The 16,186-nt window shown below is 59.6% G+C and overlaps 2 protein-coding genes across 6 annotated transcripts; one reads left to right on the plus strand and one right to left on the minus strand.

Annotated features, from left to right (window-relative positions):
- Positions 1-909: 909 nt before the first annotated feature.
- Positions 910-9,502, minus strand: Misp3 (MISP family member 3). 4 transcript variants are annotated; one of them, XM_058576819.1, is made up of 4 exons: positions 8,857-9,502; positions 2,136-7,358; positions 1,574-1,647; positions 910-1,301 (listed from the first exon to the last, which is right to left on the minus strand). In XM_058576819.1, the coding sequence occupies exons 2-4, from the start codon at positions 2,701-2,703 to the stop codon at positions 1,284-1,286; spliced, it is 660 nt and encodes a 219-aa protein (XP_058432802.1). In that variant the 5' UTR covers positions 2,704-7,358; positions 8,857-9,502; the 3' UTR covers positions 910-1,283. The 4 variants fall into 4 exon arrangements, 3 of the variants coding, with proteins under 3 accessions (XP_058432802.1, XP_046292720.1, XP_058432801.1); XM_046436764.2 differs by lacking the exon at positions 8,857-9,502 and having other exon boundaries at positions 2,136-2,774; positions 2,887-7,753; XR_006850187.2 differs by lacking the exon at positions 8,857-9,502 and having other exon boundaries at positions 1,574-1,731; positions 2,136-7,753.
- On the plus strand, positions 7,810-16,165 carry Palm3 (paralemmin 3). Of its 2 annotated transcripts, XM_046436758.2 has the most exons (8): positions 7,810-7,940; positions 10,301-10,349; positions 11,417-11,497; positions 12,097-12,239; positions 12,362-12,446; positions 14,287-14,332; positions 14,428-15,582; positions 15,616-16,165. In XM_046436758.2, the coding sequence occupies exons 1-8, from the start codon at positions 7,900-7,902 to the stop codon at positions 16,071-16,073; spliced, it is 2,058 nt and encodes a 685-aa protein (XP_046292714.1). In that variant the 5' UTR covers positions 7,810-7,899; the 3' UTR covers positions 16,074-16,165. The 2 variants fall into 2 exon arrangements, with proteins under 2 accessions (XP_046292714.1, XP_046292713.1); XM_046436757.2 differs by having other exon boundaries at positions 14,428-16,165.
- Positions 16,166-16,186: the final 21 nt, after the last annotated feature.

The raw sequence follows: 16,186 nt of genomic DNA on the forward strand, positions 1-16,186 counted from the left end.
CTTTTCTAAATAGTCACAATTCTTAAAAGTTCAATAGATTTTTTTTTTTTTAATGTGATGCTGGGGCTCAAATCCAAGGCATCCCACATGCTAGGTAAATGCTCTACCACTGAACTGCACTCTCAGTCCCTAGATTTCTTTTTAAATTACTGGGTTCCAGTTGCTTTTGTTTATCACTTTGTTTGAGACTGGGTCTCCCTCTCTTGCCTGGGCTGGTCTTGAACTCCTGGACTCAAGTGATCCTCCCTCCTGAGCCTCTGGAGTAACTGGGCCGATGGGAGTGGGCCACTGCGTCTGGCTTCCGGTTGCTTTCCTAAAACAGCAATTCTGACCCCACTCACTGACTTGCTCATTCATCAGAGACCCAGGGCTGCCAAGATGGGAAGTGGAAACACTCAGAACCTGTTTTTAACTCCTGGGACCACTCCTCCTAAGGACTGAAGGATGATTACCAGGAACTGCTGAAAGTCAAGGAAGAGCTTGGACCCTCATCGCTACTTTTTTTTTCCAGTTACCGTTTACATCCTTAGAACAGGAACAGCCTCATACCATCTCCTCTGTCTAGCTGGCGCCCAGATCACAGCACGCCGCCGAAGTCACCAATAAAAGTTGAAGTCTATAACCGTCCCCCGTGAGCTAGTCAGAGTGCCACATTTTCAGCCTGCGCCGCCAGGGGGCAGTAGGACCCCGGCCGGGTGGGTTTGGCCCAGGGAGACGGAGAGGCTGGGAGGCAGGGAGGCTGGGAGGCGGACAGCTGGGCAGCCAAGTGGCCGGGCAGCAGGGAGATAAGTGTGCATTCCGCATTCCGGCATTCCGGCCGACGCCTCCTGCGGCTTTCTCTGGCCTCTCTCCGACCGCTCCCGCCCCACCCCAGACGAAGAGAACTGAAAAGAAACCAGCTTGCACAGCCCAGGAAAAACGGGGCTTTATTGCGGGGGGGAGGGGGGGGGAAGGTGACCCCGGCCGTCTAACAATCGAAAGGTTAGAAGGTTAGTTCAGTTAGACTAAGAGGGGTTGAACAGTCACTGTTTGTGGATGGTGGTCAGTTTCCTAGTGGAGACTAAACCATTTTACAGAAGGGACTGGTCAGTTTCACAAATTCTGAAAACAGAATGGGTGGTTGATTTCAGGTTCACCAGTACAGAGGGCTGACCCCTCTTAAGGCCTTCTGCTGAAGGGGGGGCGGGTCGGGAGGGTGGGCAGGGAAGTCCTGCTGGGCGTCGCTAACCCGGTCCTCCCACCAGTATGTTACTTCAAGCCAGGGGTCCCAGCCTATTCAAACTTCAAGGTTTGCGCTCCTCCTGAGAAGAGAGGGACACACGAAGGCCACCCTTAGGGGACCCATGCACCGCATCCAGGCGTGGGGTGGGGCAGTTGGAGCGCCAAGACCACCTCCTCCCTTTAACCCACCCACCCCACCCCCGCCTGGGCTGGGCTAGGATATCAGGTCTTGGCCAGAGTAGTGTCCCAGGGGGAGGGGACGGGGCGGGGATGCTCTTTTTCCCTCCCAGAGTCCGAGCGCCACAGGCAGTGGTGGGAGGTGCGACAAGCACTTGGGGAAGGGGGTTCCCACCTGCTCCAGGCCGTTCTCCGAAGCCTTCCTGCGGGGGGGCCAGATCACTGCCAACTTTCCATCGCCCCTGCTCGCTGCGGGGGAAGGGACGCTCAGCCTGCTTGGCCCCTCCTTTCACCAGCTGGAGGCGGCCAGGACGAAGGAGGCCGGCCGCACCCCTTAAACACATACAGGTGTTCACCCCCCCTCCTCCCCTGGGAGGCCTCCACCCAGTTCTAGGGATCCAGAAACTTGAGGAAGGCGAACCCAGAGTGGACGCAGGAACCCGAAAACACAGAGGGCGGATCCAAGAGCCCTAGAGGGCAGTCAGGGTTTCCTGAAACGAGCCCCCACCGCCAAAACCAAAGTCGTGTGGATCTGGGAGTCGTTCCCGGTGGGGGTGGAGCACAGGGAGTCGACAGCCCAGAGGAGTGGCCAGGGGACGGAGACTTGAGAAGGGTCCCAGGAATCTGGGAGCCTGAAAGGCGGAACCCCGAGAATCGGAGGGCCAGAGAAAGGGTCACAGGAGTGGGCGATTGTTGGGAGCCGCTGGAGCTGTGGGATCCCACGCGTCGCGGCTTACCCGTGAGGCTCGGCGCGGGTTCCTTGAACTCAGTGGTACCGTAGACGCTGCGCCTCTGGCGCTGCCACTCCCGCTCGCGCTCGCGCACTTCGCGCACCTCTTGCTCCAGCAGTGACGGTGCGATCGGCAGCGGGGCGCGGGCCAGCACTGGGCACCGGCCCTGCACGGCCGAGCGCTGCGGGCCTCCAGGCTCCGGCAGCCGCTGTGAGCCCGCGCTGCCCTCCGCGGCCGCCGAGGAGCTGTTCTCCGCGGCGGCCTCAAAGAAGCGCTTGAGCTCTCCCAGCGGCTGCGAGGGCGAACGGGCGCTCGGCTCGGGGGCCGCGGGGCGAGCCAGCGCCGCCTGCCGGTGAGCCTCCCGCTCGATGTCTCGTTGCATCTTTGCGCCCGCCCGCGCGCGCCCCAAGGCGCGCGGGAGCGCGGGGCCGGGACCTGGCCGACTGAGCACCGGCCGCACGCGCAGCTCGACCAGTTCCTGGCCTGCGCGGCTGGAGCTCAGGCCCCGGCTCCGTCGCAGGCTCTCCTCGCGTTCGCAGCTGCGGCGGATTTCGCGCTCGATTGGCGTCTCCATGAGCAGCTCCGCGGCGAGCCGTTGGGGTGCCTCAGGACTCAGTGGAAATCGCAACTGGGGGACTTCCGGGCCTGACCCGGAGGAGGAGGAGGTCTCAGGGCCAGGAGCTGAATACTGCCCTGCGACCTCCGCGCTCTGCACTGCAGGCAGCCCAGGGTCGGCGCTACCTGGCCCTGGACTCACAGAGCCTGCAGCTGCGGACCGCCCGGGGCGCTCTGCGACCCGCTCGGCTGATGGTTGCAGAACTTCGCTCTCTTGCTCTGGAGCCCCAACGTCCTGCGCTGATGAGGGAAGAAGATCCTCGCCGCCCAGCCTGAAGACCTCAGTGTCCTGCTCTTCAGCAGGCTCCGGGGCTTCGCTGTCTGGCCCGGGGGGCTCGTGGCTTTGCTCTTCAGACGACCCCAGGGCTCTGCTCTCCCTCCCGGGGACCTCGGTGTCCAGGGTTAGGTGCAGCTTGGGAGCCTAAGTTCCCAGACTCTGGGTTTTGATGCCCAGAGCCAGGATACCGTGCCCTATGAGGCACCTGTGGCCGCAGTCTCCGCCCGTGGTTCTAAGGCGTCGCCCGCGCCCGCAGCTTTGCGGACCCGCCTCTGGCCTCCGAGAACGGCCCCTGGGGGCAGGGCTGGGCACCGCCCCCGGCACCTGCCTGAAGGACTCCAGCTCCGCCCCGGCCCCGCCCTCGGGGCGGGGGCGCCTTGCCGGAGAACTGGATTTCTTGCCCTGGTCCTCTGGGGTCAGCTTAGGGCACAGAACTCCTCTAAAAAGCGTTACCTGGACCCCGCCGTTACCCAGGGGAGTCGCTCTGTGGGCCGGGTTCTCTCGCTGCCCGCACGTTGGCACCTTTTTCGTTCAATGTCCCTGGCAGAAAGCCGGGTTAGGCCTCTAAAACAGGAGTCTTCTTGTGGGGGTGTCCCCCTGATGGTCATCCTTGTCCAGAAGGTGTCTGCCGGCGGCCAGAGACGCCCCTGGCCTCTGGGCCAGCCCCTTACTTTCCACCCTTGCGGCGCGCAGCTCTGGCCCGAGGGGGCGCCAGGATCCGCCTAAAGGCGCGCGGGGTCCGCCGGCTCCCTCCCAGCTCCTGGCCTCAGCAAGGTTCGGAATGGTGCGCTGCTGCCCTCACCAAGCCCAGCAGCGGCTTCCCTTTCCCGCCCTGGAGAGTCCGCGCGGCGTAGGCGCCAAGAGCACTCCTACACTCAGAAAATAAGGAGAGCGCGCCCAGGGAGCCGCGAGCTGTGGCGGTTGAAAGACGGTCACCTTGGGCTCTGGCGGCGTTCAGTCTAGCGCCAGGGAGCAGCTCCCTTTGGAGCAAATTCTGTCATTCTAGGGCAGGATCACAGACTCCGCGCGTGTGCCACCCACCTGCAGGGACATTTTCCATTCTTCCCGCTGATCGAAGAAGGCTTTCAACAGAACCCTATCCCCCACCCCACCCGCAACACACTATTCCAGGATGATCCAGAAGAAAGACACTTACCTAAAGAAAACGGGGGGGGGGCTTTCTGGCCTCAGAAACCCCCAATAATCCAACTATTTTATCACCCCTTCCTGCCTACGCTTCCTCTTTTCCACCCTTTTCCTCTTCCCTCTCCTTGATCCCAACCTCCTCCCTCTGACCGTCTGACCCTGCTGGCCTAATTAGAGTCAGCCAACCTGGCTTCTCTCCCTCCCATAACCTGAGCAAGGTGTGAACCTTCTCCAATGCTCAGTTTTCCTATCTGTAAAATGGGGACGGGACGACTGTGCCTAACTCAGTTGGGAGATTGTTGAAGGTTCAAGCTTTATGTTTCCAGGGGCTGGGGTTGTGGCTCAGTGGTAGAGAGCCCTCGCCTAGCATGCACGAGGCACTGGGTTCCATCCTCAGCACCACATCAATGTCCAATAAAGATATTGTGTCCACCTAAAACTAAAAAGGAAATATGAAAAAGAAAAGGAAAAAATCTGTTTCCAAAAGAAATTGTCTCCATGGTGCCCTCTTCGCCTGTCACCTCATGACCCCTCCTCTGGCCATGCTAAGCGGCTCTGGGCCTGCAGCCCTATGACCTCTGTTGAAGACCTGGTTGCTGGCTCTGTCCCCCGCCGTCCTTCATCCTAAGGGTCACCAGCCTCTCCTGCTTCCTCCTGCCTGACAGGCAACCCTTCTCAGGCTTCAGATCCACATGTGCCGACAAGTTTCTTTCCCTCTGGCTTCAGCAGAAGGGCGAAAGAAGAGCAAGCCCAGGATTTTAATTCCATGTCCTCTCCCTCCAAGCCTCTTTGGGGACATCCCAGTAGCAGCTCTACATGGCTCTCCTTGGGGGTCAAGAGGGTACACAATCTACTGGGCCTCCACGGGTGACCTTTGTAAACAGTTGCTTCATTAAGTTCTCATCGGTTACTGTTTTTGAATACATGATCTCTTCCTGCTACGACACAGACCCTGAAAAATTCCAGTCTCATGCTTTAAGCACCATCTCTGTGCTGGTGGCTCCCAAATTTATGTGCCCAGCCCTGGGTTTCCCCTGGGCTTTGGACTCACGTCCAACAGCGTCAGTCTGATGGATTTCCCCAAACACTTCCAAGACTGAATTCTAGATCCCCCCACCCTGCTCTGCCCCACCAAGAGTCACAACTGCACCTGTTCATGCCACACTCTAGGAGGCAGCCCCGATTTCTCTCTTTCCCCTCCAATCTCAGCGAACCCCTGTGGCTCTGCCTCCAGATATATTCTGAATTCATCCACTTCTCTCACCCTTGTCCCAGCCGTCACCTCTCCCTCCAAATGCTCCCGCCAAACAGAATAAAAACCCAATTTCCCTACGGTGGGCCAGAAAGCCCTGTCCTCTTCTCAGATCTCATCTTGTGCCGTCCCTTGGGTCACGTCATCCCAGCCCTCATGCTTCCCTCCAACCTCTCCATTGGAATTCCCACCGTAGAGTCTGGGCATTCTTTCCCTCCGCAGGGAATGATTCATCCCATGACTGACTCCTGCTATTCAGCTCAAATGTCACCTCTTCAGAGAAGGGGTCCCCGATTGCCCAACCTGCAACAGCAGCCCCTTTTTAACCCCATCCCCATTTTTTCTCAAGAACCCACCCTTGAGGCCGGGCTGTAACTCAGCATAAGGCCTTTGAGTTCATCCCCAGCACCAGGAAAACCAAGACCAAACAAAACAACAACAGAACACCTCCTCCTCCCCCTCAACTACAGGTGTCACCCATCATCTTTATTTCTTTGTATATCTGTGAGTTTTCTGTCTCCCTCCCCACACCAGGAAGTGAGCAGCATTACAGAATTTTCTGTTTGTTCTACTCACCTCCATACCCAACTCTTCCACACCTGGAATGCCGTCTGGTACATGAGTTGTTTAAAAAATCAGTATTTAGCCGGGCACTGTGGCGCATGCCTGTCAGCCCAGCAGCTTGGGAGGCTGAGGCAGGAGGATTTCGAGTTTGAAGCCAGCCTCAACAAAAGTGAGGTGCTAACTCAGTGAGACCCTGTCTCTAAATAAAATACAAAATAGGGCTGGGAATGTGGCTCAGTGGGCGAGTGCCCCTGAGTTCAATCCCTGGTTACCCCCACCAAAAAAAAAAAAAAAAAAGCCACAGAGTGTACAACTCCATTCACACAAAATGTCCAGAACAGACCAATCCATAGAGATAAAGCCAATGGGTGGTTGTCAAGGCTGGAGGGAGGGGAGATGAGGTTTCCTTTTGGGATGATGAGAAGGTTCTGGAATCAGGTAGAAGCAATGGTTGCATACCATCATGAATGTGCTAAAGGCCCCTAATGGTAAGTGTTGTCATGTATGATTTACCATGACTAAAAAATAATTTAGCCACTTGGGGTGGTGAGCAACCTGTTATCTCAGCTACTTGGGAGACTCAGGCGAAGGCAACACAGGGAGACCCTGTCTCAAAAAAACAAACAAAAATAATTAATGAAGTCAGCCCGACCAAGTGGCAGTGGCACGTGCCTGTTGTCCTGGCTACTTGGGAGGCTGAGGCAGGATAATCACGTTAAGCCCAGGAGTTCCAGAGCTTTGTACTAGAATGTGGGACACAGGAGATCTCAGCCTTCAACCAGCCCCCCTCTTTCCCAACCCCCATCTCTCCAGAAGCAGGGAGCCGGGTGCGTGCTCTAGGGACACTTTATCTCGTACCCAAGCTCTTCCACACCCCTCTGCTCACAGCTGACCCTGGGCCCCCTAAGTAGGGTCCAGTAGAGGAAGATCAAGATTTAGAAAGCACATTTGTTTGCTCTGTGCTCTTTGCTCCATGGGACGAGTCCCTAGTGGAATGTCCTCTAATGTGTGGGGCCCACATCAGGCAAGAGCTTCTTATCAGGGTTAAGGTCAGAATCCTAAAGTCTGACCGGGGCTGGGATCGGGGAAGCACTGAGGGCCGCAGGAGAGCAGAGGGGCCCCTGCCCCATCCTGGAAATTACTTCCACAGGAGCAGGGCTTCATGAAATGTGCACTCAGCTGAGAGAGAGGGTGCTGGCCCTTTAAGAATGCAATGGTACAAAATAGGGGACCCTCAAGGTTTGGGTAGGAAGTTCTCCAGACCTTGCTGGTCACCACTCGCTCCTGTAACTTTACCTAAGGAGTATCTGGGGCTCTGGAGGCCACCTGGACTGGATCTCCCATATCACAGATGGGTAAACCGAGGCCTAGAAACCTGAGGCAAGATGTCCACAGTTACCCAGGCTTGCTCCAGCCTCCTGGGTCCCCTGGTGCTGAGCCTCTGGCCTCCAGAATTCCCTGGCTGGAGCAGAGGTCCCTTCCTCCCCCGGTGGAGCCAGGTCTTGAAGGGAGTCCTGCGGCTTCTTAGTGTGCATGCCATGAATGACATTCACGTGCCCTGACAGAGGACCAAAGGACGGGGAATGCCCTGGAGGGTGGAGGTCAGCAACTGCCATCTCGCCCACCTGCTTGACCGCACATGTGAGAGCATTTGCCGGAGGCAGCCCGGTGCAGCAAGAAGGCCAGCGGCTGGTAAATAATTTATCCAGATAGCTGATAGTGCCTCCCAGAACGGCCGCCAGCCCCCAGCCCCCCTCCGTGCACCTCCAGCCTCGGCCCAAACCAGCTGGACCAGCTCTCCGGGTGCCGCCCTGCAGCCCCCCTCCCACCAGCCCAGTCCCGGCCTCCAGGGCACCTTCAGGCAAGCGGGTAGTGGGTCTCGAACTCAGAGACTGGGAAGTGGGCTTCTGGGCAAGATGGCCCTGCAGAGCCAGGCCTGGTCTCCAGCCACACCCATGTAAGTGTCTGGGGTCACTGGGGCTGGAGGGCCGAGGGCCGGGCTTGGAAGGGGCTTCGGGGGGATGCTGGCCTTGCCTGGGAGCCCAGAGCCCCATCTGGACTTTCCTAAGGAAACCCAAGAGAGTGGACAGGGCAGGGGCCAGCTGCATGGGCTCCTCAGTGGCCCCTGCCCCGGAGACTATGGTGGGGGCTGTGAACTCCCCGACACCTTCTTCTCCAGGGATTTTCTGCTGGCAGACCAAGAGCCCAAAGTCCAGCCTGGGGGTGGGGCTACTGCCGGGTTCGGGTTCGGGGGGGCGGGGAATGCTGGGGTCCCCTGCCTCCACACTTGGCCCCTGGAATCATCCCCCATCAAATGGCCAGAGTGCCTGACATCCGACAGGAGAAATGAAGAGCTCCCCAGCTCGGAGAGACAATGACAAAATCGAAAAGATGACCTGCTTCATGAAATGGCCACCAACTAACTACTCCTGGTGGCAACAGGCAGGCTAGGGCCACCACAGGGATCTCATCTCATAGTTAGAGATAAACAGAACCAAAGGGTGTGGGGGGAGTATTTCAATATGTGAGATGGGAAGGCCTTGTAATTTAGAGAGTAGAGGGGTTCTAGGGTTTGTGAAGAGTTCTAGAAAGGGGGCTCCCCCAGTGGGGTCCCCAATTCGGTTCCTCACCCTTCTGGGTCTTCCACTACATTATTCACCAACTACAAACCTGGTTGCCTGGCAACGGGAACCCAATCCCCCCCCAGCGAGAGAGAGGCGAGGAGGGAGATTACATCTTGGGGAGAGGACGGCAGAGAAGGGACTTCAGCCCTCCCCCAGGGACAAACCTATAAGCAGGGAGTCTGGGCTTCCTTAGGGATGCCCTGCAAACATGACGACGGTCCCCAGTGGAAATCAGGATCCCAGGCTTACCTCCAGCCTCCTGGGTGCCAAATGGAAGGTTCCTGGACCCCACGCCCAGGGTCCGGTGTTTGGGGCGTGAGTGCCTCCAGTTCTCCTGACTCCGTGACCTTGAACAAGTGTTTCTGCCACTTCTCAGAGCCTCAGGTTCCCCATCTGTGTAGTATGGGGACAATGGTACTATCACCTCCAGGGAGCACTGGGAGGCTTAAAGAGGGTGCTGTGTGCGAGGCATTAAGACAGCGCCTGGCACGGGGACGAGCTCCTTCTGTTCGTGGTTGGAATGTCAGCCCGCTGGTGGACTAGAGCCAGAGAATCCTGGTCGGGGCAGGAGAGGCGGGCGGAGGTGGCTGTGGGAGCCCAGCGGAAGCCCCACAGGGCACTTAGGACACTATATATAGCAAGTGCCATTATGCTTTCATGGTGTGGCCAGTAGAGGTCTGGGAAGTCCCAGCTGGAGCTTGAAGGTGAGGCTATAATGGTCCCTAGTAAGGTTAGCATCCAAATTAATAAACCTCTGAGGATTTCTCTGCACCCAGCCCTGGCTAGTGGGGACAACAACAGACAGCTCGATGTCACTTTCTAGATATGGAAGTGCGGCCAGTGTCGCAAGAGAGTCAGCACTCAGCACACGTCCATGACGATGAAGGGCCAAAGTGACAATGACAGGTTCCTAATGGCGTTGAGCACTGGTCAGCTTCCAGCGTCCAGGGAAAACCAGGGAGGAGGCTGGGAAGCAGGGCGGCAGGTGCTCTGAGCAGGACGGTGATGGGGAGGCTCGAGTTAAACCTTAAACCACAAGTCCCGCTCCTTGAAGCTCAGAGTCCAGTACTAGGGAGCGTGACCCAGGGACCCTTGTCCCAGGAGGGGGTTGGCAGGAGGAGGAGGCAGCTCAGGAGTTACCATGGCAACGGTGGGATGGCCATTTCTCTCCCCAGATTTCCTCACCTCCCAGCAGGTAAGGGATCCTGGATAGGAGGAGAGGTCCACAGAAGGTGTGGCAGGATTTGAGGATTTCTGGTAGGACAGACTTGGAATAGTTATCATGATTAGTCATCAATAGAATCGCTCATGGGTATTATTTAAATTATGATGAATAATAAACAATGTACTATTTTTTGGAGCACTACGTCCTTATGCTTTTCCCTGTATGGATACACGAGAAGGAGAGGCGGTTCAGCTATTCACACCCATTTTACAGATCAGGTTACTGAGGCCAAGGGAGGCAATCTCGGACTAGGAGACCTGCCTGGTCTCTGTTTGTATCCCCTCACAAGACTCTCCCTTGTCCTCTGCCCTGGCTTCTCCCAGGTGCAAAGGGGAAATAGAGGCAAATCCTGGGCTCTCCTATCGGCTACGCCAAGTTCTTGGCCAAGAGGGGAGTGTCAGAGGTCTGCTCGCTGAGGAATTGGGGGCCCTGAAAGCCCCATCCGCAGTCCCTGCCCTCTCCCCACAGGCCCATGGCCGAGAGCTCCCTCTATCGGCAGCGGCTGGAGGTCATTGCGGTAAGTGACACCCTCCCAGAGCGCTTGGTCCTGCGCCCTGGGGAACGCCCCCCAACCCCAGGCTTCTTGGTCTCCCCCAACCCCGGGAGCAAGTCTGTCACTGTGAAGAGGGGAGCAGAGTCCTAAGCTCCGGCCCTGCCCAGGGCTCTAAGCCCTCAGCCCCCTCCCCTCCCCGGCTCCTTTGTCTAGTCAATGCCACCCCAGGATGGCGGGGCTGTGGGCCCGGCACTCCCAGAACCTGCCTCATCGGAGCCTCCTCCCTGAGTCGGGCTTCCCGGACAGCCCCATCTCTTGCACCCGGTCTCGGAGGAGCCTCTCCTTATGGACCTCCATCTCTCAGGGACCTCCATCACACTGATCCTATCTGGGTCTCTCATCCTTCCACTCCATTTCTCTCTCCTCCCTCTTTGAACCCCATCTCCTAGAGCCCCAACTTTATGTAGCCCCCTCTGCATCCCCACCTCTGTACCATGTCTGACCGCCCCTCTGTACCCCCATCCTCTGACCCCACCTTTGCACCCCATCTCTGATCCCCACCTCTGCGCTCCTATAGCTTTGATCCCTGACTCTGCCACCCATCTCCCTATCCTCCCCACGTACCCACCCCCATCTCTCTGGACCCCACCTCTCCAGCCCAGTGTCTCTGACGGACGCCCCCATTTCGGACCCCATGTCAGTAGCACCCTCCCTTGGATCCAGTATTTGGACCCCTCCCATCCCTATGGACCCGATAGCCGACCGCAAGGCTCTCAACCGCCTGGGACGCCCACCCCAAGGCCCCGCCCCCGGGCCCCCCCATCCACCGACCCCCATTGGGCGCGGCGAGGCTTCCGCAGCATCCCGGGCGCGGCCGGCCCCGCCCCCGCCCCGCCCTCCCCCCGCCCCTCGGCCGGCTGCTGAGTCAGCGCCTCCGCAGCCCCCTCCCCGCCGGGTGCCCACCGCGCTGGGCCGCCCCGTGGGGCCGGGAGCCCCGGAGCCGGGGGAGCCCCCGGGGAGGAGGGCGGAGGGGGCGGAGGCTCCGCGGGCCCCGCCCGGGCGGCGGGCAGCTCCGGGTCCTCTGTGCGCAGGAAAAGCGGCGGCTGCAGGAGCAGATCCGCGCGGCGCGCCGGGAACTGGAGGAGGAGAAACTCCGCGTGGAGCGGCTCAAGGTTGGGGCGCTGGCCGGGCCTGGGGGATGAGGCGGAGGTGTCTGCGCGGGTCGGTTTGCGGGGCGACAGGAACCTCTGCCCAATTTGGGGGGGTGGGCAATAGGGAGGCGTCGGTCGCAGCTTGGGGGGCGTCTTTCCCAGCCCGAGAGGGGATGGGGCGGGGTGGTCATGGGGACAGCAGTCCCACTCTGGGAAGAGCATGGGAACCCAGGAGGTCTTTGTCCTAGTTTGGGGGACACCAGGGGAGCCATAGGGCAGCTTAGGGGTAGGGAGGGGCCGTAAGGAAGGACGTTGGTTTCACCTCTGGGAGCCTCTGTCTTGTTTTGGAGGAGTTGTGGGGGCCCCCGAGGTCTCTGCCCATTCTGGGCGGGTTGCGGGGACAGAGGGGTGTGTGTCCCAGCCTGGGAAAGCCATCGCTGGCTGGCAGTAGGGTGTTTATTCCATCTGGAGGTGTTGGAGATCAACGTATCCCAGCCCAATGTGTGTCCCCTCTGGATGATTGTGGGGCAGTAAGGAATCTACTGAGGTGAGGTCAGGAGGAGACCCACCTGGGGTAGGGTAGTCTGTATGTCCAGCCCAGGGTTCCCTTCCATGCCCAGAGGAAATCTCTCCGGGAGCGTTGGCTAATGGATGGGGCCGCTGAAGGGCCACAGCAGCCCGAGGACCCCGGCTCCAAGGACCCCCAGTCGCCGGAAGGCCAGGCTCAGGCTCGCATCAGAAACCTAGAAGACAGCTTGTTCACGTGAGTGTCCGCCACCCTCCCCCCCCCCCCGCCCCCGTGCCCAGCCAGACCTCTGGATCACTGGGGAAGGGGGCAAATTGAGTTGAGGACCCAGCACCCAGCAGCCTGCTTCTCTCCCTCAGACTCCAGAGTGAGCTGCAGCTGTTGCAAAGTGCGTCCACAGGTGCCCAGCACAAACCCTTGGGTAGGCTCACCTGGCGCAGACAGGTGAGGAACTAAGAAGTGGTGGGGAGGGGAGGGGGTGTGGCCTTCTCCAAGAGCCCTTCAGCGCCATACATTGAACCCACCTCTTGCTACTTCTTTGCTTGGAGGGGGTCGGCAAGTAGGTTTCCCTGCCTCAGTTTCCCCATCTCTAACGTGGGAATAGCAACAGCACACCGTGGAAGCACCCCTGGGAGCGTCCAGGAGATCATAGCACTGGTAGCAGGCACAGGGAAGTTTTGGATTTGGGTTGTTAGTATGGTCCTGTTGAGGAATGTCAGCAGAAAATGTGGGCAGATGTCCCTGGGATCCGGCCTTGGAAGTCAGAAAGGGTCACCAGAGATATAATGATTGTCTAAAAATGAAATAAAAAGGGTTGGGGGTGTGACGCAATAGCAGAGCAGTGCCTGGATGTCCAGTGCCCTTTGTTACATCCCTGGTTCAGGAAAAAAATAACAATACTCTGGCTCTCTAGGTTTTCCTTGAAGTCCAAAAGATTCAGCAAGGTTCACACCCGTCCGCAGAGGGCTGGGTCTTCCACAGTGCCACCCCTCCTGTCTTCCCTTAGCCCCAGGAGCTTGCTGGGTGCTGGGTTGGGGGGAAGCTCTTGTTGGGGTTGGGGTCGGCCGGCCGTTCCTGGCTGGAGATGGGCAAGGTTTGGTCTGGGCCTCGGGGAGCTCACGGTCTAGGGGAGGAGACAGGTACGGAGCTGTGAGGGGGCAGCCTGAGTGTGGAGGGTCACCCAGGGGAGGCCGACCTGGGGAACTGGGGGTGGAGCCCAGCCACAGAAGGCTTGCCTGGCATGGGTGAGGCCCCGGGGGTCTCAAAAGCATCAGTAAGTTAAAAGGAGAAGTGACATCTAGGTTGAATTTGCAAAGAGTGGAAAGGACAGTCCTGACAAAGGCCTGACGGCTGGAAAGAGGAAGATGGAGTCAGAGACTGAGGCCATCCTTGGAGCCGGGCCTAGGTCGCCTGCAGAGCTGTTGCCTGCTGCCCTGCCTGAGCCCATCTTTCTCCTCTTAATCCTTTGTTTCATTCCAGCCACAATGACCCTCTCTTCTATTCCTCTAACTTGCCTAGCTCATGGTGGCCTCAGGACCTTTGTACTTGCTATTTCCTCTGCCTGGAATGCCTTTCCCCACCTCTTGACTCCCGACTGCTTCATCACACCCTTTGGGTCTCTGTTCTGTCACCTCTATCGGGAGGCCCTCTGCATTTAATACCTACAGGAGGCCCCTTCTCGCCTCCCAGCCACTCCCTAGCTCCTCTTCCTGACTTTGTGCCTCTCCATAACCCTTCTCACTGCCTGGCATGATCTATTTCTTTATGTTTATGTTTCTTTGTTCTTGTTTTTATGTTGTTGTTGTTGTTCCGGTGCCAGGGATTGAACACAGGGCCACTCGACCCCTGAGCCACCTCCACAGCCCTATTTTGTGTTTTATTTAGAGACAGGGTCTCACTGAGTTGAGTAGCGCCTTGCTTTTGCTGAGGTTGGCTTTGAACTCGCGATCCTCCTGTCTCAGCCTCCCGAGCCGCTGGGATGACAGGCGTGTGCCCCCCGCGCCCAGCTTATGCCTGTTTTTCACCTCCTTCCTTCACTGAAATGAGTCCAATAACAATAGTCTTGAGCGTCATCGTTGTGTGCCCTGACCCAGTAGCTGGCAGAGGAGGCCCCTAACACAGGGATCATCTCTGTGAGCACAGCCTTGTCGAAGCACCTGTCGTGTGTGACCTGCAGCAGTGGGAGACACACAGGCTCGGGAGGCTGAGGGGAGGGGCACTGGCCCGCAGGGAGGCTGGAGGAGGGGACAGGGCCCACCTGACCTGGTCTCTGTCCTCCCTGCAGAGTCACCGTCCTGTCTCCCAACCCACCATGGAGGCGGGTCTTGCAGGTGGGTGTTGGAGCCCCAAGGGATGAGGAGGAGGGTCACTTGGTCCTTCCTTGCCCTGACCTGCCCTTTCCTCTCCTCTCCTGACCTACGCCCAGGCCAGTCTGAGCCGGACAAGAGAGCTTCCCTGCCCACTGGACTGGTGGGCGCATCCCCAGAGGTCCCCTCTGAGCCCCAGGAGGAGGCTGCGGGGGTTCTGCCACCACAGAGGCAGGTTCCTGGGGCCGTGGGGACCTCCCCAGAAGCCAACGGCCCCTGCCCTGGACCCAGCCCTGGCAGGGAGCAGGAGTGGAGCCTGGGGGCGGCGGCGGCAGAGCAGGGTGTGGTGGAGGCCAAAGGAGCGGGCGTGGTGGAGGTGGTGTGGGAGGGCCTGCGGGCCCCGGAGGACTGTGCCACGGGGACCTCGGGCCTGGAGCTGGAGGCTAGGGTGGAGGAGGTGGTGCTGGAAGCCATTGGGGACAGGCAGGGGGCTGGCAGCACCGAGCTCCCAGCCTGGGTGAAGGAGGACAGGGGTGTGGCGGAGGTGGTCTGGGAGGGGCTGGGGGGCACCGAGTCGCAGGCCGGCGGGGAGGTGGGCCCAGAGGCCATATTGACCAGCTCGCCAGGGCTCCGGCCGCGACTGCAGGGAGATGCTTCCCAGGAGGGAGAAGGTGCTCCCCGGGGCAGCCCCGAGGGCGAGGGGCAGGGGGGCTCTGGAGGAGAGGAGGGGTCCTTCATCTGGGTGGAAAGAGCGACTCTCAGCGAGGACTGGGAGGAGCTGCTGATGGAGGGGCTGGAGGGGCCCGTGGTGACAGAGGGAGGAGGCCAGGAAGCCTGGGAGGGGGGGAGGAGGCGAGCAGAGGAATCCCCGGGGGCGGGAGGTGAGGAAAGTGAGGCAAAGCCAGGGACAGGGAGGGACACAGCTGTGAATGCAAGTGAGGGGCTACAGCAGCCAGAGGGAGGAGGAGGTGAGGGAGAGGGAGAGGCTGAGGAGCCTTTGGGCACTGAGATAAAAGATGGTGAAGGACCCTTGAGGGCCGAGGAGGACAGGGGCCAGGAGAAGCCAGAGGCAGAGGAAAGAGCTGAGGACCCGTCCAGAGTGGAGAGAAAAGAAGTCGGGGGGCCTTTGGGGACAGAGAAGGAAAGAAGGGAAGAAAAGCAAGCAGCACAGAAAGAGGAGGAGGAAGCTCTGGGAGTGGAGGGAAAAGGAGGTGAGGAAGTGCCAGGGGCAGAGAGGGAAGGAGAGGAAGTCTCACAGGTGCAGAGAAGAGGAGGTGAGGAAGCACGGGAGGCAGAGAGGGAAGAAGGTGAGGAAGCCTCAGGGGCACAGAAGACCCAGGGGTCTGAGGAAGAGCTGAGCTCAGGAGGGCAGAGGGAGTCTGGGGAAAGGACCGAGTCCCAGGGGGAGGTGAGCGAGGCCGGGGCCACCCTTGGGGTCAAGCAGGAGCCAGGGCCAGGGGAGGGACCGCGGCCCCTGGAGAAGCAAGGAGCAACCCTGGAGGAGGAAGCCGGGCAGCTCCGAACCCCTGCGGAGAGCCAGGGGCCCCCGGGGGACACCATGCCCCTCCTGAGAGCCAGCCCAGCCCCACAGCAGCCCACCGAGAGGCAGCCTCTGCTCCAGCGGGGGAGGCCCAGAGCCAACCCCAGTGCCCACCCCGCGCCCACCTATGCACCCGCCCGGCAGCCTGAGCCGGCCGCCCCGGCCGAGGGCGAAGAGGCAAGGGGCCCCAAGCAGAAGACGTGCCAGTGCTGCGCCCTGATGTGAGCCCGCGCCCCCAGCCCTCGCCCGGCTCCGGCCACAGCTACCTCACCTCTTGGCACCCGGCAGGGGGTTCCAGGCACAGACGGCCCCACCAGACCAGCCCCCACCAGACCAGC

Source organism: Marmota monax, unplaced genomic scaffold (genome assembly GCF_021218885.2).
Source record: "Marmota monax isolate L192 unplaced genomic scaffold, Marmota_monax_Labrador192_F-V1.1 WCK01_AAM20220418_F8-fsc00021, whole genome shotgun sequence".
NCBI lineage: Eukaryota > Metazoa > Chordata > Mammalia > Rodentia > Sciuridae > Marmota > Marmota monax.